We start from the raw sequence: 22516 nt of genomic DNA, 5'->3' as shown, positions 1-22516 counted from the left end.
TCCCTACTTATTTATTTTGATTCTCCACTATTCACTGTAACTTGTACCTGTCAGGAGTTTGCAAAATACCCGGTGTTATTTCCATGGTAACCTGAGAGTTAAATGTCAAGTGTTACGCTGCCTTAAATTATTTTTTTTTTAAATAAATTTTAAAAAGCCTGCTAAAATTCAGTGCTGGGGAAAGCTGCCTGATTGACAAGTATGGGAAATCATCATCTCTTTTCTTGCAGCCACGATGACATTTCCCATGAGATCACAAGCTCACCACGCAGGCACAAACGTTCCTGGGAATGCAGTGTTGCAGGCTTCATGGCCACTAGCTGGGGACATGGTGCCACTTGAGACAGGAGCCCTGTGCTGAACACCCGACTGGCCCCGTGACAGTAAGTACCAGTGGTCACTGCAGCCCTGGGCTGCCAGCAAAGATCTTTTTCCACCCAGCCAGGATGACAAGTGTAGGATCTCAAGAAAACTCAGTGGGAGCAAACCTAAGGGAGCTGTCAGCTCCCTGGGATGTTCGCTGGGGAGAACTGTATGCGCCCCCACACTGCACGCCCCCAGGTCAGCAAGTGCCTCCCACATCGCCTCTTCCCTGCATCGAACCCATGACTGTTTCATCTGCAAGAGCTGAAAACTCCATTGCTTGGCACCAGCTGGATTTCACATGAGCAATCATGACAAAACCACTGGATAACCTCCAGGAGAGCTGTGTTTTAAATGTTTCTAAAAATACACCAATGTGATGCAATGCTGATGTCCAGATTTAAGTTGGTTTGAGGTTTTGTTTTTTAAAAGTCACTGCTCTTTATGGTCTCTGCCATCATTTGTAGCACTGTCTTGTGTTTTTTCAATTATGCAATCTTTTTCACAGTTATGCTGCTTTCTTCTATGATGTATGCAATACCAGAAAACTGGTAGGAAATACAGTTTCATTATCCCCAAGAAAATATATATCGTTTTCAATAATAGAAGTGACACTGTCAATCCATTTTATTACAACTTAGTGAAATGTTTTCAACCAAAAGCAATCAAAAAACCCAGACGCTAAAACTAGTCTGGGGACCTATAAAAGCAAAGCTATTTGGTTACATTACAAATGCTTTTACATCAATAGATGATAAAAGATACATATAGCAGGTTTCCCCCATGAGTCAGTAAATTTGGTTAGAATTTGAGAAAAGCCTTAATGCCAAAAATCCAAGCAGATGTCCTTACCACCCCCCGCAGGCAGTGAGTGATCCCTATACCTGCTGCTAGCGCTGGTTGACTCTGAAGCTTCACTTGATTAATTTGAAGGGAAGAGAAGACCTCATGTTTGCTGACACATCTGGGTTGCGGTAAGGGCAGGACAAATGGGTAAATATATACTTCTGAGATAGTTTCTAACCATGAGGTCAGGCACCATAGATTTTCCATGGCTACATGACCTCGGGCAATATTTCCTCCCCCCGCCCCGTAGAAGGTTTCCATTGGATTGTGAACCATGTTTCAGCAATATTTCCAATCAGATTAAAATATATATATACAAACAGAGTGGATTTTTGGTTTCCCACATTACATACTGTGCTACTATATTATCTTGAAAAATAGGACTTTGTTGTTAACAACAATACTTATTCAAAAACATTTTTTTAAAGGTGGTATTTTTAAAAGTGAGCGAACTTATTTTCTGAAAAATCACTTGTTCAGTGGGTGATGATAATAACAAACTCTAAAAATGAAGAATTAGAAGGATCACAGCTCCTCTGTGTAAATTTATGAGGATCCCTCCTCTCTTTCTTCCTGGCTAAATGACAGCACGAGGACAACATGCACACAGGGCTACCTAAGGCTTAACAAGACCAAGAAGAAGAATAAAGAAAAGGACGAGATGATACCTTTCAGTCCTACTCATTACAGGTACTACTAACACGAGCAGGTGCAAAAGTTTCTGACAGCAATGAGATTTTCAGATTTAAAGTGGCTGAACTCCAGAAAGCTGCTGTGGGAACTTTTCAAATCTGGACTTGCAAAGAGACTGTAAATCTTATTCCCAGAGGTCTTATTGTATTCCCACCACCAGTTCCCACACACTGAGCTACAATAATGCCATGGCAAAACTGCAGAAGCAGCTGGGATTTTCTGCATCAAGAATGCCTGTTACTTCTTTAGTGTGTGATAGGATTTTCCAACATATTGATCACTATCAGTGCAACGAAGCAGTGAAATCTGAGCATGGATCAGCCATTTCAGATTCAGCTACACATTATCCTTTAAATTGTCTTGAAGTCCTATTGATATGTGAATGATATTTCTTGCAGCGCTACATGCTCCAAACCATTGCCTTCATAAATCTACATGAGTGGAACCCTGCTGAGCTGTATTAAATTTGTTAAATTGAGGGATCATCACATCAGATTGATTGTGTTTTAGGAGAGTCACATGCACAACATTTAAAGGACCATTTTGTTTCTTCAGCTGGATGGAGTTCCAGGACACTATTTAGAAAAGAATGAGAATTGTTTTTCTACGAGTTATGGCCAAAGTTTTGTTGAGCTGTTTTAAGGCCACCATCAACAAACCTCTCTGAAACTGTTGTGTACCTGCTATTGTTAAAAGAAACACCCATGTTTACTGCAATTGAAAGACATTAGGAAAAACTAAACATTTTTACAGTGCACTCAGCACAGTGTGCTTAGTCAGCAGTATTGCTCATCTGTTGGTGGTCACATTTTGTTTCCACTTGTGTTCAAAGCAAAGAATTTCCCCGGACTTCTGACAATGCTGAGGACAATAAAGCTAGCTGTGAACCTAATGTGCTGCTAAAACTCTATTCACCTTGAGGTCTGTTTCCCACTCCTCCAAACACATACTTTTCCACCCTTCTCAAAGTAAATCTTTTATCAATGATAACAAGTAATGAGAAGAGTAGTTGTGATGGTTCTGAAAATTAGTGGAGCACCTGATCTCAAAGAAGAGCAGAAAGTTGCCAACAACCACCTGGTGACATGATCCTGTACAAACTCCAGAAACTTGGGCAGCACAAGAACTGGGACTACTGGATACTACAGCAATAATTAAACTGAGTTCTGTAAGAACAGCAGGGATGTGATAGGATAACAGTAATGACTGGGACAGAAGTTTGGAATAAAATACCGGACAGATATAAAAGTTGTGGAGGTACCGAACTGTGTGTTAGGAACATTACAGTCTGCAGGGTAAACTTTAAGGAAAAAAGTATAACAAGAATAAACCAAATCAAGTCTCTAGAAGGATAAAGATATTATACTGAGCAATGCTGGGTAGTTCACTACAATGCCTCGGGGTTAAGTTTGGGAATCGGTAAAGATCTGGGTAATAGTATTAGTAATTCTAGCTGATAATTCACTGTTTATCTGGAAACACAGACTTTCAGATAAAGAATGAAGACGCAAAGCTACTAATGCAGGAAAGGCAAAGATCTCTTTGGAGAATTCCTGTATTTCTTTCATGCTAAGGTATTAAGTCCATTAGAAACACATCTTCAAAGAATGAGAAAAATACTGAATAAGGACAGAGGTCACCCTGTGTAAGTCACCCTGTAACACACGAGGATAACAGAAACTTAAAAATCTACATTACTCTAGAGCTGAGAGAACATATTATTTCTCTTCAGATAATCACTACTGCCACAGTAGAGGCAACAGAGAAGAGGGATCATAAGCGTAGGGTTATAAACGGAAAACATGACTAAGCTGGAAGCAAAACTGAAGTGCCATGTGCTGAAGTCAGAAGGACAACCTCCACCCCAGATCGGTGCAAAACTGCCAACTGCAATTTCAGTTTTGGTAACAGACACTTTTAATAACTATTTAGTCAGGGATCATGACACAGAACTTGTAGAGCAGCAAATGCTGGGCTTGGATTAACAGCCTTGAGAGCATCCAAGTTTTTCTAAACAGAAAAAATACAGTAGCTCTCACTGGCCTTGTTTTTTCCATAGAGCATTTGACAGAGTGCTGTGCTGGAGACTAATGGCTAAGACAGATGGGGAATATGAATCTGGGCAAAAAACTGGTTTCCAGTGAAATGGCAAGAGATGGTTTTGAATGAGGAAGTATTAGGCTGGATGAAAGTTAATAGTAGAGTTACTCAGTGATTAATCTTGGGGCAGATTTTGTTTAATTTTTTTCCTTATCGCATCTGGCACCAAGTTTAGCAGTGACAGACTTTGCTAATGAGAGAAGCAGAGGTAGTATGTGATAGCTAAGAAGAAAAGGAGTATTAGCACCCAACATGTGAGGACTGACATAGTAGAAATGGGACCTGATACAGCCAAGTGTACAAAATGCATGATCATTCACTTAGGGATTACAGTCAGAAACTTCACTTCATTATCAGGAATCACATTAGTTCATCACAGAATAAATATCAGACACCAAGATAATGCAACTACGTAAAAGGTAGAAGTTTCCTCTGATGATCACAAAAATGAAGAGCTTGCTGTGAGAGCTTGTGCTTGTCCCTTCTTCATTGTAAGAAGACATTAGAAGACTTTGTCTTAGAAGAAAAAAGGCTGAGAGAGGGGATACAATTGCTGACAGCAGACACCAGGCAACCAGAGCAACCAGGTTTTAGAGCAGCCTGCTGTTAGCACTAATGGGAGCAAACAAACCCTGGCAAAAGATTCAACACACCTTTATGGTGGAGCCTGCTAATTTTATGACAAGAATTTTTTTATATATATATATATATATATGTATGTATGTATGTATATGTATATCTTGACAGGTTCACATTACAGTGAAATGCATGGCACCCTTTGTATCTCACACAGTTAAGACTGTTTTATATTTTAATTATCAAAACCCTAGCTTAAGGAACTGAGAGCAAACACAAGGAAAACAAATTTGGAACTTTGGACATATGCTTTCAAAAAATCTCCAGAAAACTTTTATCTAGGAGAATATAACGCTGCAATATTAAAGTCAGCCCTGCCCTGCTCTGGGGTACCTGAGCGCTGCCTTCTTCACAGGCAAGTGGTCGCCCACAAGAGCAGCTGCATCACAGGACAGAGCAAACAGAAAGGTGAAAGCGGAGCTGGAGGTAAAGAGGAGTGAGAAACCTAAACAGACTGGATTTTAAAACTTGGCAGTTTATTCTCTTTCAATAGAAAGCAACTCTTCTGTATACCAGATGGAAAACAAGGACTACTTTTCCAGCTCTAGATAAGTTATTTAAAGACTGAGTGATCAGAATCTAGCTTTTTTTCCCCCTAAAACTCAACTAAATATATTCCAGTTAATAGCATCCTTAACAAGGAAAAAACCTGTTTTCAAAGAAGGAGCTAGTCTGAGTTCCTGGAACAAAAATATTAGATAAATGTTCCTCCCATTTACTCTGTGCCAAAGAAATGGCATTAACGATGAAAAAAGCCAAATAAACAAAAAAAGACAGGAAATTCAAAGTTATGGCTCCCCATGGCAACAGTAAGCAGAAAGGGTATGGAACAGATGCCGTTACATTTTATACATTCATTGTAACTCCTGGTATTGTTGGGTTTCGATGGTTGTAGGACTGATGGACCAAGTATTTAGATAATTTTAGTTTGCCTGTGTGAACTGAGGAATAGCTCAGGCAAACAGTTACTTGGGTCAGCTATGCATCTGCTCTCAGGTGAACGCAAATCCTGTGCCTTGTGTGTGAGGACAGCAGGAACCCAGACACGACTCACAGGAACTCATTACTAAGTTAGGTGAACATTTTATGGCCATTACTGGAATAGACTGAACTGAAAACCCAGCTAAATACATCACAATAAGTCATTAAAATCAAGCAGAAATGGAAGGAGAAAGTGAAGTGCTAGAACTGTGCCTAGCATGAGGCAAAATATTCAAGACCGACTGAGCTGACTATGGGAGAAAGCTTTTCTCACTTCTGATCTTCATATTATGTGAAAATGAGGGGTTTTTTGAAAACGAGAGAACTGTAAACTATTCACAAAGGGATAGAAAATGGCTATGGGAGCAAGAAAGTTGCAGCAAAGGGGCAAATCAGGAGCCCCTCAAACTCTAAACGCTAATACCCATGACCTTGGGTAGCAGTTTCTTTATGTTTCAATTTAGCACAATAATTACATAGGTCATGCGCATGTCTCAAGTCTTAGCTACTCTGGGATGCAGCATGTTAGAGCAGCATTATAGTGCTGCCTAGAGACTTCAGCTAAGGGCTACGCTGTGTAACAGAGCTGCAATGAATACATATAAAGCAGTGAAAAAAATGAGGGAGGGGGAACCCATTTCATTCTACCATGGAAAATCAAGGCACAAATATGCAAGTTCCTCAAAATCTAAGTCTGGAATGGAATCCACATCTCTCCTGAGTCTCTGTCCAGTCTCCTAGTTAAAAGACAGCCCTGCGTTCAAAAATTAAGTCAAGTCTCAAGTGCTCTGCGTCTCTGTTTTTGAGTTTTTTGCCTACACTGGCAAGGAGCAGAATCCTGATCTTAGGTCTTCCACCTCTCTCCAGAGAAACCATCAGTTCTCCGCAAGAACATGCAGACAACTTGGTGAGTACATGATTTAAGAAGTCAATATACCTTCTCAACCCCAGGAGATGGGGCCTGACCATAAGGGTATTTTGGTTCATGTTCTTAAATCTACCTAGCGAAGAAGTGGTTTAGGTATAAACATCAGCTGGCCCACTGACAGGCAGCGATGCTCAGGAAACAATAATCTTGCACTGCAAGCTCTAATCCTCTTTTGAAGATTGACAATTGTTAATGAGATTTATCTTATGAGCAGATAGAAACCAACACATCAGCTTCTCTCTTTAGCAGATGATAAGGGATTTTCTTGGAGATTTTTTACACAATATCCATTAAGGAGATTTGAGGCTTCCATTTTCTCAGGATATGAGGCAATGGAGGCAAAGGATTTCTGTATAGGTGTTATTCAAATCAACCACGCTATTAGAACATGTCACAAACACTAATTCGTTTAATCTCATGGTAGTCATATTTACAGCTGGGGGAAGGTTTAATTGCTCTTACATTCAGAAATATTTCAAATCATTTTCAATTCAGGCCAATCTTTATATGCTTGCCCTTACTGTGAATAGCAAGTAGTGTCTACAGTGCAGAAATTACTTAGAGAAATATTATTGGCTATATCAGTGGCTAGACTCAACTAGATGATCATAAAGGCTCTTTTCTAATATTACAGTCTATCATTATTTAAAAGAATACAAACTAGTGATAACATCAACCTATTTTCTGTTATTGACAGTGTCACAAAAAGAAGATATATTGGCTGAAGTCCACTTGAGTTTGACTTGACTCAAGTTCAAGTCAGTAATGCCCTAATAGCCTTATTTTGTGCAGCCTGACCCGTGTCATAGCAGTAGGTGTGATCTCATCCCATTGTCACGGTGATCATCCATCATTACAGTGGGCCAGATTTTCACATCTTCAGAAATAGAGGCTGAAAAGTAATGTTAAGAACTACTCTAATCTTTATGTTTGTGGCAATATCTTGAGCAGGTGGACAAAAACACCTCTGTCTGTAATCTGAAAGATAAGAGATCTTTGTGGATTTAGTCTATTGCTTTAATAACATGTACAAGTATCAAACTGAATTGAAAAAAATACATATCTATATTAACAAGATTCTTCAAAATGATTTTGAAAACAACTCACGACAGTTTCTTTGACAGAACTAGAAAGTACTTGGTGCAGAAACCTTACACAGAAGGTGGCTACACTCCCTTCTACGCACACAAAAGTTTAGAAAGAGGAGAGAGAAACAGGAATTTTTGTCACTGAAGGTCAGGTAGTCAATTCACTCATCTATAAAGGCTGATGTTCACTCTAGATTGGTGTGTTGAAATCCATCTAGTTATTAAAAGTATCAAAACCTGCATTAGTTTCTTTGGTCTTACCCGTTTCTGGCTGCACCGTACAATCAAGAAGGTCTCAATACTGTGCTCTTTCAGATAAGCGTTGCGCTCCCCTCCAAAGCCCAGCTCCACCTCATAGTCTCCATTGAGATAGTTCAGGGTTGCTTTTGTTATGTGGATGCGCCTTGAATGAGACAAAAGACAAGCCAGTTTTGTAGGCTCTGAAAAATTATCACCTAAAAAGCCAGTTCTTGTTGGTGACAGATTCCATGTACTGGAACAAACAACTGTAAAAATCAATTTATTTAGCCATGCCACTACTCTTACCTATGTGGTATGGGAGTTTCATCTATTTTAAAGGGAGCAGGCCATGAGGCATCTTCTTAAGAACAGAGGTGTTCACATTCAGCAACTTACACATCCATTTATAAGCACTTCCTTAGATATAAAGCACTCATTCTTTCATTCACTTTGCTCTAACACACAGCAGATGTATTTTTTTGGCAAATACAGGCCCTTCACAAGGACATGTCTACTCAGCAGATATACGCAATATATACTGCAGTATGTATCTTTTTTGTTGTATCACATTAATCACTGTGGTACAAGAGTGCCTTGTAGAGGCATCCTATCATGTACCATAGTCTTGTACTTTCTTCTAGAGCAGAGAATGGAAAGGCACATAGAAAAATTATCTCACAGAGTCAGCTTGGAAGCAACTCAGTGTTCAGTTGGTCCATATAGCGATGAAACAAGAACCAACTCTGCTCTCTCACAGGAATGTTTCAAACCAAAAGGCTGGTCTGAAACAATGCTTCATACAGTATCCATCAATAGCTGGGACGCTGTCCAGCAAACACTGTTAACACACGGTCACATCTCTTTGTAACCATGACCAGTTCTGCTAGTGTTTGCACGGACCTGCTTGTTTCTGTTGTATCTATCAGCTGTGTTTCACAGAGAAGGAATTCAGTTCTTACTACAGAAGGATATGCCCATCTTGGGATTTTGTAGACTTTCCGTAACCATGGAAAGTAGACATGGAACAGAATAACTTTGCTAATATTTGTACGTGCTTAAAACATTACACCCACAGTTCATTTTACAGCAGACATACAGACTCTCTGAACCTCTGTCCCCCATTTCCCCACCTTACTGAGACAGGTCGGACACAAAACAACACATGGATTAACGCAACAGCTTTGATGAAGGAACTTACCCAGCTTTGCCCCCTGCTTCCATGTGGTTGGCTAATGTAACGTCGTTGGACCACACATCAAACTGCCACTTCCTAAGGCCCAAGACCCCGCAGTGAACTCTCCCACTGTGGATTCCAACCCTCATGTTGACATTTACTCCCGTCACCTCCCGGACTAGTCTGAAAAGAGATATGGGAAAAAAGGACATCACTAAGAACTGAGTGGTTGTAGTTGGTGGCACAAACTTGCATCCAGAACACAAAAATCCGTAATGACCCATAAATTTTTCAGTCATACCCACGGTGCTGCTCATCCACATCAACAGGACAACAAAACAAAACCAGACCAGCTGTACTGCTCTTGGATGGCCTGGCTGGCCAAGCAGAGTACTAATTAGAAAGGGGAGCCCTTGGAGTAAATCCATATACTCTGAACTCATGGTCAAGTTGAGAACTCATTAAAAAATAATCTTTGGGGCAGTAAAAGGAATAAAGTGCTGGTCTCTGATTTCCATACCAAAGCTGGACATAACCTACCAGCACTCAGCCTCATTAAGAGTAATAGCATGTTGCAAAGAGAAAAGGGAAATGATTTCAGAGATCTTAATTTGTCTGTATGGCACCAAGCATCAACTCTTCCACAGATGAAATATGAGATGTGTGTGAAATACCCCACTGCAGTTGGAAAGCTTGAGCAGGGCTTACAGCTACAGTCAGAGCAGCAAAACCAGAGAACCACATCTATTGCAGTCACTCCAAACAGGCAGCTACAAATACTCAAGCTCTGATTTTAATGAGGTTTTGGATGCTCTGCTTACTCCCAAAATGACTGCTGGAATACTTTGTGGGTTTTGCCCTTTTAGGGCAAAAGTTAACTTCAAGAGCTGTTCACATGGAAAATATATTTAGGAATGCGGATAGGGGAAAGTCTTGATGAAGCCATTAGAACAACTCTGCTTCTCATTATTGCTGATCACATCATTCCCAGAATGTCCATGTTTCACAGGCAAATTCACCTACAGCACATAGCACAGTCCTTTCCTTTGAGTTGTTAGTTCCTTGCAGCATGAAGTTGTACTTTATACCTATCAGATTTCAACCTCTTTGGTTTTCAGGTTCATCTAGTCCTTTCTAGATAACATCCTCTGGACAGGTAAGTCCTTCCAACTTCCTACATCAACACAGATCTAATATTTATGCTTTAGATAGACCAATTCTGGACTGTAGTTCACTCCTCACAGTGTAATATTCCCCTTAAAAGACTGTTCAAGATGACTTCTTGTTGAAACAGCTCCTACCCTTTTACAGTTCCTTCTTCATTACGATCCCTATCTTATGTTTCATTATCCACTTGCTGAAGTGACATTAATTATTTTTATTAACAAGCAGCAGAGATTCTCTAGCAGGGAAGGGGAAGCTGCATATGAGTAAGGTACGACAGGCTTACAAACTGAAAAAGCTCCATCCACAACACTTGGGAAAGCAACAGGAACTGGGGTAAGGAAAATGCATCTGCAGCCATAACCACTGCAAGAACAACAGCAGCTGCAGTGTGGGTATGGCACTGGGAGGGAGGGAGAACATGCTGCACGAGTGCTACAAACCCTACTGCACCCTTTGCCAAGTCACATTACTGACAAGACCAGGGAACTTCTCCCAGTAGAGTCACTAATGAGAAGGTGACTTTCTCCAGACTTTGCAGCAAACAAATGAGTTTGGTTATCCTTTATAGACAAATATAATATCCTTTGTTACCTTCCTTTTTTTTTTAGTTCATTATACCAGCAGTACAGCAAATATAATTCTATCTTTCTGATCTGGGGTAACACTCCCTGCTGTTATTGTGCACAGATGAAATCAGCCTACGGGCAGGTCATTATCCACTTGCTGAAGTGACATTAATTATTTTTATTAACAAGCAGCAGAGATTCTCTAGCAGGGAAGGGGAAGCTGCATATGAGTAAGGTACGACAGGCTTACAAACTGAAAAAGCTCCATCCACAACACTTGGGAAAGCAACAGGAACTGGGGTAAGGAAAATGCATCTGCAGCCATAACCACTGCAAGAACAACAGCAGCTGCAGTGTGGGTATGGCACTGGGAGGGAGGGAGAACATGCTGCACGAGTGCTACAAACCCTACTGCACCCTTTGCCAAGTCACATTACTGACAAGACCAGGGAACTTCTCCCAGTAGAGTCACTAATGAGAAGGTGACTTTCTCCAGACTTTGCAGCAAACAAATGAGTTTGGTTATCCTTTATAGACAAATATAATATCCTTTGTTACCTTCCTTTTTTTTTTAGTTCATTTATACCAGCAGTACAGCAAATATAATTCTATCTTTCTGATCTGGGGTAACACTCCCTGCTGTTATTGTGCACAGATGAAATCAGCCTACGGGCAGGGCCCAGTGTTGGTGAAGCCTGCAATCAAATGTTCAGTAGCTATTGGTTACCTTAATTGTGAAACCTCTTATCTCAATCCTTGGGTGGGTGGTGGGGGGGGAAGCAGTGGTAGTGAGAACAGAGTCACCTTCCAGACTTATTAAGAGAGAAGATTGTTAAATACATTCATCATACATGGAGTGGGAAACAAGTTTTAAGGGCTGCTGAAGAGCTATTTGTAAACAAACACTGAGTGCACTTCAGCTCCATGTTTATTTCAAGGTAAGGTGGGTTGCAGTTAATCAATGAAGTCTAGACATCTTGGTGTTACTCAGCCTTGGGGGGGATTACACAGCAATGCGTCAGGGTCTCTGGATTTTATCAGGCCAGCTTCTGCAGAAAGTGAGACTTTTCTGGCCAATGTACACAACATCTTTGTACAGCTGGTGGCTAAGAATTGCTGCTTCTTGTGTTTGAGAAGACATTTTGTCACCTGCCACTTCATTGTACTTCACATGGGAAAAATAGCATCCTTTCAAGGGTTATTGAAAACTAGTTACTTGAAACTCCTTTTATTTTGCATTTTGCATACAAACCCCCAAAGGAGACTGGTGCAAAGCAACAGAGTTTAAAAGAGGAAAGTAAAGGTAGGAAGTCTTGACAATGTACACCATACACAAAGCAAGTGAATGCTGCTGTGTCCTGCTCTTTGAATGGACTCTCCTGAGTGAAAACACTGCTTTTCAAGCTATGTATCTGTGTTATGAAAATGACGCTGAAAAGTGTGCATGTGTATTCATGTCCTTGCAGAAATTCAGATGGTAAGGATGTACTGTATCAAGCTCAGCAAATAGGTAGCTCTAGTTTTTTATCAAGATGAAGTGGAAACTCCATCAGTTTACTGAACAGGATGAAAGGAGAACTGCATAGAGGTCTTCTACTTCCTCTGTTGCTATCACTGGTACTTTAGAAGCTGCTTTCACAAAATAAAAAAAGCTAGAGGAAAAGGGAAAAAGAAGCAGAGTCTCTGTGCAGCAGGGATGGTGTAGATATTAAGGTCAGCTCAGTTGTCATCCAAAACTGACTGAACCTTGTGTCTAAACTTGCATACACTCAAGGTGACCAAATAAATATGCCCTCCCTGATTTCTGAAAGAATTGGCCTGTGAAAGCTCATGCTCGATGCAAGTAATATTCAACATTGCCTGCAATCCTCCAAGTAATGTAACTAGATATGGTTCTCATATTTGTTACTCTCTAAAGACAGGGATGGTCTGGACAAACACAGGATTGCTAGTCTGACCTCAGCAGCAGGCAAAGCTTCAGAACATATTTTAAAAGAAAAAAATAAAGATGGGGAAGTAAGTGGAAATTAAGGAAAAAGCACCATGGATCTGTCCCAGTCTGTGCCAGACCAACTTTATGGCTTTCCTCAATAATTCATTCAACCAAAGTAAGAAAGTCTTGCATCTGACATTTTTGGCATAGGAACACATGGAGAAGGATTAGTTAAACTAGACAAGACAGACCTTAGCAGAGGAATTGTAAGGTGAGTAAAAAGCTGGTTTAAAGACAGATAAATGAAGAGTGACTGAAATTGAATAAAGTTATTGTTAATCCTCTGATTTCACATTTCTGTAATTCACTGGAATCCTCCTTTGGGAATGAGACTTCCAGTAATTGCAGTAACCTTTGCCTTTCTCATCAGGAGATTGAGCTCTGATATTCACATGGCTGTAATGGACTCAAATGTCTGTCTGTCTGCTCTCAAACCTTTACTACATTTTGTTTCCTTGTTCAGCTGGTCTCCCTTTTCGCTGGCATCAGCTCCCTAGTTTGGCTACCTTGCTACTAATGTAAGGAAGACCTAATGGGGAAGAGAATCTACCTGCCATTTGTTCTGAAATTCTCCATGGGGAATATGGTACTTACGAGATGGCCTCTATCATATCCATTCCCATTTCAACACAGCAGTGTGCATGGTCAGCTCTTGCTTCTGGCAACCCAGACACACAGTAATAGCAATCACCCAGGATCTTGATACGTAAACAGTGGTTCTCCTAAAAAAATAATAATAATAATAAAGGAGAGAGAAGTATTCAGCTTATATTCATGCTTGCAATAGCATGCCTTTTAGGGCAGTGAATATTTACAGAAATCCAGTGAACCAGCACACTATGTCATTCTTGCAACAGGAAAAAAAATATATCAGAATTATAATAGAAAACTTACAGCTGCTAGCTTATCAAATCTGGCAAAGAGCTCGTTCAGCGTCATGACCAGCTCCTGAGCAGTGCACTGGGAGGCCAGACTTGTGAAACCCTCTATGTCTGCAAAGAGGATGCTTGGGAAAAAAGAGAAAAAAAATATGAAAGTGTCACAAAATTTGTTGCTGATATTTGTGTAAGTTCTGGGGTAGAAGTCCAGGGATTGGGGGGGGGCATTTAGGGGTGTCCCAGCCCTATAGCAGCAAGGAGATGAGCACCCCTTAATGCCACCTTCTGCTACAGCCTCTATCACGTGTAAATCCCTGAGGGGCATGGCCTCATCCCCTCCAGAGATTAGAAAGGACGAGAAAACTCCACAAGCCTTTCATCCCCCCACCCCTGCCCCATGTCCAGAAAATTTAGAGTACGCTGGGAGCTGGTGATGGCATGATAATACTATCAGCCATCATTAACAACAAGGCACTCCTACACAATGACCAGATTAGCCCAGCTATAAAATCAACACTTACCCATTTTGTTCACATTCCTCAACCTCTCAGCTCAATATCATCGCCTGTGTCTTAACTCCACTGAAGAAAAATCAGACTCCTCTGCCCGCTTTCCCTGCTGCCAAAGCACAGCCACAAAATAACATCCCTCTCCAGTGAATAACCTTAACCTGCCTACCACAGCTTTGACTCCCACTTCCATGCGTGCACCCCAGCCCTGTACCACGTGCCGGGCAGACACGCTCCTGCAATGTTAGAAATGCACAAAGCCAGGAGCGATGGCACTGCGTGCTGCCGGGGCAAAGGCTTGAGCGCAGCAGTGCTGGCTGGCCATGCCCTAACACACTTGGCTGTCCTGGTGAAGACTTACCATCAGGCTTTCATACTCTTCATTCACTGGAGAAGGAAATCTGCACTGATTTACTCTACTCCTCTCCCAGTTGTGCACACTTCTCACTTATTGCTTATTTTTTTTCGCTCAGCTTCTAAAGAACTACAGAAATGAAACCTCCCGTTTGTACCACACCTTCCAGCTGGCTTAGCCCCTGAAACACTATAAAAATATACACTTCCAGCAAGCAGGAGCTCCTCTCCTGTAAGGCTGCAAGCAGGCATCGCCCAACTTTCTGTCAAATGACAAGCAGAGCCCTTGCCAACTGAGGCAAACCTCTGCTATTCCAACAGGGAAACCGAATCGCTCCCATCTGCCCAGGACAGACCAGGAAAGCCCTCTGAAAGCAGCATGGACTGTTTTGAAAGCACAATTATTTGAATCACAAGTAGTAATAATGATTCCTTGACTTCAATTAATCAATTTTAATGTTGTATTGCAAAGATTTTTTTTTTAAACTGGAAAAAGATTCTAATTGATAACCACAACATTGAAAATACTGATTTGCAATCAAACCCAGCCGTTACGCTAAATTTAAAACTATTCAGTAAAACAAGCACCAGACTATGCCTATATAGGTCTAAGATAAAATGTATATATGCACACACATTTATATAAATATAAAATTCATAAGCTATACTTGTATATTGGAACATTTATCAAGTGGTTGATTTCTTCTTTGAAGTTGATTATTGCGTCAAGCTGTACTTGAATAGGAAGAGAAATTAAAAGTGTAAATAACAAGCACTTTGAATTTGTTTCTTCTTTGTAAAATAAAACTCCAACATGTTTTAGGCAAATTGCAGAGGCTATATTTTCAGTTGGAATTCCCTGCAATGTCTTCAGACAGAAAGCAAAGACGACAAAAATATTTTCACAAGCATTTTTTGCAAAAATCCTGAAACACATTTCAATTCTGGCATGCTTTTCGTATTTCCCTTCTAAATTTCAACTCCAATAAATCATCAACCAAACATATTGCATTAAATATTTCTTTGTTAGTCAGACTGAAGCTAAAATGTACAAGAAAAAAAACACGACAGGGATGCAGGGATGTCTGAATCAAAATATACTTTGCCATTTTTTAAACACTTGATAAAATGCAGAAAAAATAAATCAAGATTTCACATATTTACAAATGAAAGTAGACCTCCCAAAGAAATACACTTGAAATCAACTGAAATCTTAAGAGATGTCTGTATTGCTCTCTAAGTAACCTGAGTATGTGTTAATATGTAATGTACAAATAGGAAATGTCTCCCGTTCTCATGGCAGAAACAAAACGTATCTTGCTGCAAGCATGTTCCTCTTCCAGCATGGGGCAAATTGCAAATTCCTCACTTGTGGAAGTGTTCACACTCTTTGCTTGTGTGAGTGTTGTAACAGCTGTGTGTTACAACAGGAGGAATACAGAGCAGTTGCTGCTCTGATGTTCAGATAGCAATGGGTATATCTGAAAATACTACACAGGGATGCCCCAAGTCTTCTCCTCATGCCTGATTCAGAAGATTAGTGGTAGCATAGTGTCCTAATAAACACAGATAAATGACCGAATGTTGGCCCCTCCATTCCCCATTACTATCATGCCAGATAAATGGATCAGACATTCCTAGAAGTTAAATCATGCCAGTATTTTCAACCAGGCAAATGAAGTAATCAGCGGAGACCTATGGAGCCAACCTATGCACAGATTTATGCCTTTTCAGATTGAAACTACTTGATTACAACATTTTCTCAAACTTGTAACCTTCTACTGGTGACCAGCAAATTGCTCTTTGTTCAAATTCAGCAGCTATCTCCTTCATCTTGATCCTTGTCCTGCACTTCCAAGGACAACATGGTTGCAACTTCATATGCAGCAATCTGGCCAAGTTCTAGAAAACTATAATTATAAGCACAACAAAGGGTTTATTGTGAGAATAAAACTTGGAAAGGTTGTATGATGGGAATCAGAAATGCATTCTGCACAAGAGCCGGTAGCAATATTGAGAAGTTAACCTTGTCTGACGCTCCTGTTAGGAAGCCAACATTAACGTGAAGGCATCTACCTGCATGGTCCATCCCTTTGCCCCTCTTCCATGTCAGCTAACCAAGTAACATATGCACTTCTTGTAGCACCTGAGCATATTCCATTACAGGCTTGAGACAGCTGTGTTACTTGCTCTGCAGCCAAATAGCTATGCCACTGAGCTATCAGCAGACACTGCCTGGGACACACAGGCTTCAGGGAATGGAAAACCTCATGAGGGTGTGGAAAGGACCATGTGGGAGACAGCAGAGGACAGAGCAGTGATACGGGAACTAAAGACACAAAGGGCAAAGACACATTTGTGGCAGGAGAGTGGAGAAAGAATAGCACAACCATCAGAGAAAACAGCCCTTACAAACAGGAACCCAGCCTGAAGCCTCTCTGTCCTCTGCTCTCAACAGAGAGCTCTGAAAGCCACTAAATCACATTTTACTCCTCCTGCCTAATCTGTTCCTTCCACACGTTCCTGCTAGCACTGCAGCTCCAGCAGCAGAGACAACAACCGGGTTTATCGCTCTCAACCCTGCTAACGACCTGCAAGGGAGGAACGGGGACCAGCATACGTGGTGCTGGGCCATGCCACTTCTGTTCCTTTTGCTGTTAGCCCCATAATCCTTGAATTCAGCCTTCTCCCTGTAAAATACCCAAGTGCCCAGAAGCAACTAGGAAAAAAGTAGATTTCTCTCACAATAGCCATCAGGGACCAGCACATGATCCTCATCCTGTGTTTAGTCAGAGCTTTTCTTTAAAAACAACGCCCACTATATCCTTACACACACAAGGTAAGGTTTCAGGAGCATCTATTTCCCAGTCCTGCCAGTGCATCTTACCCAGACTAGGAGTCTTAAGAGTTTAAACACACAGCTTCCCCACTACCCTTAGGTTCTCACACCACGCTTCAGTCTTCCATGTCAGACTACCCTTAGCAATGAAAAGATATTATTAAAGAATGATGGCAATGGATGATTGTGATGAGGGACACAACTCAAGCCAACTATTTGTCAGTCTTCAGAGGGCCAGGCATTTCCTTGCTGGTGGGAGCACAATGCCAGTAATAGGCCTTCCTTGTGCCAAAATGTGGGGTAAATGACAGTGGTCAACAAGAGGTCAAATGAAATAATTATTATAGCTATAAAATATCGTGAGACAAGTAAGGCAGTGGTTTAGAAGTACTATTAGCCAAAGCTGACTGGAAGGGATTGACCACACAGTCTGCAGCCTGGGAGTCAGCCACTATTATCAGCCCTGGGTCTCTCCATCTGGAAGGCTACTGCTTTGTGGAAAAACCAGTTTAGTATGTAATTAAAGTGTTGTAATGGCTTCATAGGTCTTGATATATTTTCCACTCCATCACTGCCTTCAGATTTACCATCTGATTGGGTTTTGTCCAGCAGTAACCAGGGTATGACCTCAAAAAAGACAAAAAAATGGTTTATTTCTGGGAAAGGCAGACAAGAAAAGGAGAGTTACCATTCATTTTATAAGTTGTTTTTTTTTTTTTTTAAATTATTTCTGTTTAATTTTGGTTGAAAAGTACCACAAATTATGTTATAGGGTAGAGGTGAATACTTTCCTAAGCTCCTATTTCAGCTCCTATTTCCAGCAAGGACTGGCTCAGGATTTCATAGCTGTACAAGGCAAACTCAGTTTTGTGCCTGTTGCCCTACGTGGCTGATGATGCTAACAGGGAAGAAAAATGAAAAGGAGCTTGGGTAGCTTCAAGATCCTGCTATTCCTCCCTCTGCTTAGCGGCCAGCCTGGTACTTGCCTGCTTTTGCCCAAGACCCAGGCAGGGGAGCTGGAAAGGCAGATGCATGGACTGGAGCATCCCTGAGCCCAAGAGCCTGGGGCTGCCAGGCAGCGCAGGACAGGCTGGGCACACAGGTATAGCTGCTGCTACCACTGGGATGCCTAACTGTACCTGAGCTTGGCCCTTACCAAAATCAGAAACACGACTGTGGGCTGTGGGACCTTCATGAGCAGGATATCTAGATGCCTTTTGCAGAGTGCTTTGCACAGCTGCAAAGGCAGAGTGAGGTGAAATGGAGAAGATGCAGAGCCAAGAAGCCAAGAGGAGAAAATTACCAAAGTGCTGAGCTTTGCTTTCCTATTTTTTGGTCTGTATTTTTGTGTTCACAGAATAGTTAACATACACCCAGACAGGCAGCTCAGGTACCAGCAGGAGCTTCAGTGTAACAGCCCAGAAGTCAAGTGGTGTGAGCCTGCCCAGCTTGCGCTGCTTCCATAGTCTGTGCTCAGGTCCATCCCACTCCACCGTGGGTCCTACCATTGCAGGTCATTTAAAACTAGCTCCTGTAATTCAGGTGATCCTTGCTGTGACTGCACCGCTAACATACCCTGAGGCAGAAGGGTATGACCTTTTGGATGGCAAAGGAGAAGGTTCTTAGCAAGAGTGTGGGAAGGGGAGAGATCTTGGCAGAAAGAAAAGAATGTTTAAGGAGTAGGAAGAGCTAAGGACAAGGTGGGAAGAAGGAAACCCACATGAGACATTTAAAAACCACACACACCTACAGAGAGTGATTTTGAAGTGCAGCCTTAAACGTCTGAAGCTAGTAGAGTTATCAAAGGAGGGACACAACTCAGCCAGGTTTCCCTGCAAATGCAGGATTATTCAAAACACTAAATTAAATCATCAGTGCTTCTAATGTAACAACAAAAAACCAGTCGTGTTCTATTTCAAGACATGTGCGTGCCATGCACGCCAGCCACAACATAAATCAAGCAAGGCAAGAAACACAAACCCTATCACCATCACAACGGTAATGCCAGTCATGAATATAAACACCATGTGTTACTGGAAACCGAACACCACAGGCACTGCACGGGAAACAGAACAAAAGCCCAGACTTGGTGAGCTTTAAGAACTTATAAAAACAGCAAAGTGCATCTGACTGTATGTGAATCAAAGTCATGGTATTTTACTGCAATGACAGCTACCTACAAGAGAAGAAAAAGTTAATAAAATAATCATTGTTCACTAAATACAAACTCACTAATTTGCATTCACAAGCAAGCATGTAACGAGAGAAAGGCATTTGCTTTAGACACAGCCTGCCTTTGTCAGTGAATTCACTAGGCTAACTGGTGAGAACAGTGTCTCAGGGTGCTACTTATTTTACACCATCCACTGCTATTGGTGTTGCATGTCATTAAGTCATACTATGAACAAAGATGAAGAAAGCAGAAAGATGGATTGGGATGAAGATGACAAAACTCTCAGCTGAAGGGTTGGGTCGAGCCCTTAACACCAAACTAGGCTTTCACAGAATCACAGCATAGTTGAGGTTGGAAGGGACCTCAGAGATCATCTTGTCAAGCAGGCCCACCTAGAGCTGGTTAACCAAGACAATGCTCACATGGCTTTTGGGTATCCCAAGGGTGGGAGCATCTCTTGAACAGTTTGGTAAACGAGTAAATTTTTGCACTTGGATATCTGTGCCAGTTCCCTGCCAGCACTGTAAGTCCATAAATTATTTTGCATCTCCAGCGGCATAAACATAGTGTTAAGTTAATCTAAAAGTTCCCAGAATAGACGTGCCATCAAGTTACACCCAGTCTCTCTTTCTTAACTGTAGCCACTTGGGGATGGGATGATAAGGAGGTCCTCTGTGTGCTTTCTCTTCTACCTGCCCTACGCACAAAAAGGATTTCAGCTTCCAGAAACACCAAGTGAGAACACCACATAATGATCTTTCCCTCCTGAATTTAGTAGCAGCAACAACAACAAAAGGACAAACCGAAACAAGCTGAGGACAAGTTCACAGCAGTGGCACAGTGACTGCACTCAGGCAGCATGTCTAGGTAACGCAGCACAAACATGAGCAACGGCAGCAAAGCCCACCTAAGGAGGGTGAAGTGGCCCACACAGATCACCATGCTGAGTGACAGCCCGCTGACTGGTCCAGCAAAGGCTGCAAACTACTTCCAGACTAACTCAGGTCTCAACAGCACCTCAGCCTTGCTCTCTAGTGATGTCTGTGTGACAGGCTAAGGTCTTGTCCTCCAGAACAGCAGGACAACAGACAGACCAGAGGTTAAAATATTTCCTTTTCCTACAGTCATGGAAAAAATATACCCAACAATAAAAAGATACACTCTCTTCCCTAAACTTATATGGTCATTTCAGAGAAGATCCATTTACTATTGGAAATCACCTGTTGTTTCAAAACTTCACATCAGCTGGCACAACTCCCTTTTGGGAAGCGGGACTCTGTCCTGCACTGTGACAGTGCTCCATCTTAAGTTCAATCATGCTGGCTCTCCCTTGCTCAAAAGGGTGAGAAGGCATATATGTACACAAATGCTGTGATAAGTAAAGTAATATTTTAGAGAGAGAGAGAATAACACAAAACAGGAGGAAATACACACAAAACCCCTTCAGAACCAAAAGCCCAGAAAACTCTGAGCCTTTTCACCTTTTTCTTTACAGCAAATGGCAGAAAGCCTCCTGTCCCTCTTCCAAAGTAGCCAAAAATGTAAACGAAACCCATATCCCTTATTTGAGAAGTTCACTCTGCAAGACCATACCAACTGAAACTGGTGGCAGAGCAAAAACTGACAAAGAAGCAGGAGACCAGATGGCTCTCAGAGACACTGGTGGCAACGTGCAGACTGCCATCCACAGAGCCACTGCATGACGACAGCGAGGCTCATTGCAAAGATATAAACTGCAGAACCCTGTCTTTACTTGATTTTCTCATGTTTGCTCTCAAATGACTGTTACTGGAGATTAGAACTGCCTGAGGGACTCAGCTGGGAGATGTACATCTCCAGCACAAACTCTCAGCATTTGCGGTTGCAGCTCTGTCTGCGTTAGCAATGTGCTCCTGGGAATGCCCCGCTGAGAGCATCTGACCCTGCTGGCACTTAAGAGCTGCTGAGAAGAATGGCACCATACTTTCCATGGTCAGTGCTCCTTACCTCGATGCTTGTGGTCTGCCCTTCACTGTCAACACAGGACATGAGAAGAAATTAAGATCCTGAGATCACCAACGAGAAGGGGAAGACTGCACCAGTCATACAAGGAAAAGTTTTTCCATGACCTTCCTAGGTTTGCAGTTTACAAGCATGAGTAGCAACCCCAGTTATTGGAACTCTGTTACAACTAAGCAGCATCAGTACTCATTTTTTATTTTAAACGTGAAAAACTTGCTACCCTCTCCCCCTAAACATCTTGAGTTAAAAGATTTTCCTATTTCAGTGGGCTATATTTAACCAGATTAGTTCTTCACTGGAAACAGGAGGAATAAATAGCTTTTTGGGAAGAAAAACTATTTGGGGAAGGCAAAACAAATAAAGATAGACAGGCAGTGGCTACCAGCCAAACTATAGGTGGAGCATGTTATAGATGTCTTTGAGATGAGTGGAAGGAATTTTATTGCTCCATCATCGCTAGACAAATTAGATGACACTGTCTGTCAAACATAAAAGAGAAATCCAAGCCGCCTAAATGAGATTCTGGACTGTTAAGGAGGGACTTTGGACCTTTTTCATGTATCTAAGAAGGGACTGATGGGAATGTGAAAATTTTTCCAGTCACTCCAGACAGGGGAAAAACCATGTAAGTGAGAAAGATGCCAAATCCATTCCAATGCCAAGGAAGTTTAGGAAGGCAAAGTTGAAGGACGTACACGGCCTTTTGCAGAAAGGCGCAAAGGAACCATGCATACTGCTGACCCCGACCGTGCGCCTTTGCTTTGGCTCCGAGCAAGCCCAGACTCACCCGGGTCTGCCTGACCAGTGCAAAAGAGCTGGCAGGTCTGTCCAAACTGGAGCTGGATCCAGCCAACACCAAAATAAATCTCAGATTCATTTGTCCCACAAGACAGCCTGAAATCCAGAACTGCATATAAAACAAAAAAAGGGAAAAGCCATGTTATTTTCTGGTTTTCAAACTTCAGGCATGCTTTTTGCTGTGAGCAT

At 41.7% G+C, this 22516-nt stretch overlaps 1 protein-coding gene across 1 annotated transcript in view; it reads right to left on the bottom strand.

Moving 5' to 3' along the window:
• ADCY5 (adenylate cyclase 5) overlaps nt 1-22516 on the bottom strand; it is a gene marked incomplete at its 5' end in the record, with an annotated part of 223594 nt that overhangs the window by 48292 nt on the left and 152786 nt on the right. The window contains 4 exons of the mRNA XM_009640836.2: nt 7897-8038; nt 9074-9232; nt 13370-13497; nt 13670-13781. Of these exons, the coding sequence (XP_009639131.2) occupies nt 7897-8038; nt 9074-9232; nt 13370-13497; nt 13670-13781 (541 nt within the window). The remainder of the gene's footprint in view (nt 1-7896; nt 8039-9073; nt 9233-13369; nt 13498-13669; nt 13782-22516) is intronic.

This window comes from Egretta garzetta, unplaced genomic scaffold, assembly GCF_000687185.1.
Source record: "Egretta garzetta isolate BGI_Z169 unplaced genomic scaffold, ASM68718v1 scaffold326, whole genome shotgun sequence".
Taxonomy (NCBI): Eukaryota; Metazoa; Chordata; class Aves; order Pelecaniformes; family Ardeidae; genus Egretta; species Egretta garzetta.
The sequence above is the reverse complement of the archived record's forward strand: the minus strand, read 5'-3'. Positions and strand labels throughout refer to the sequence as shown.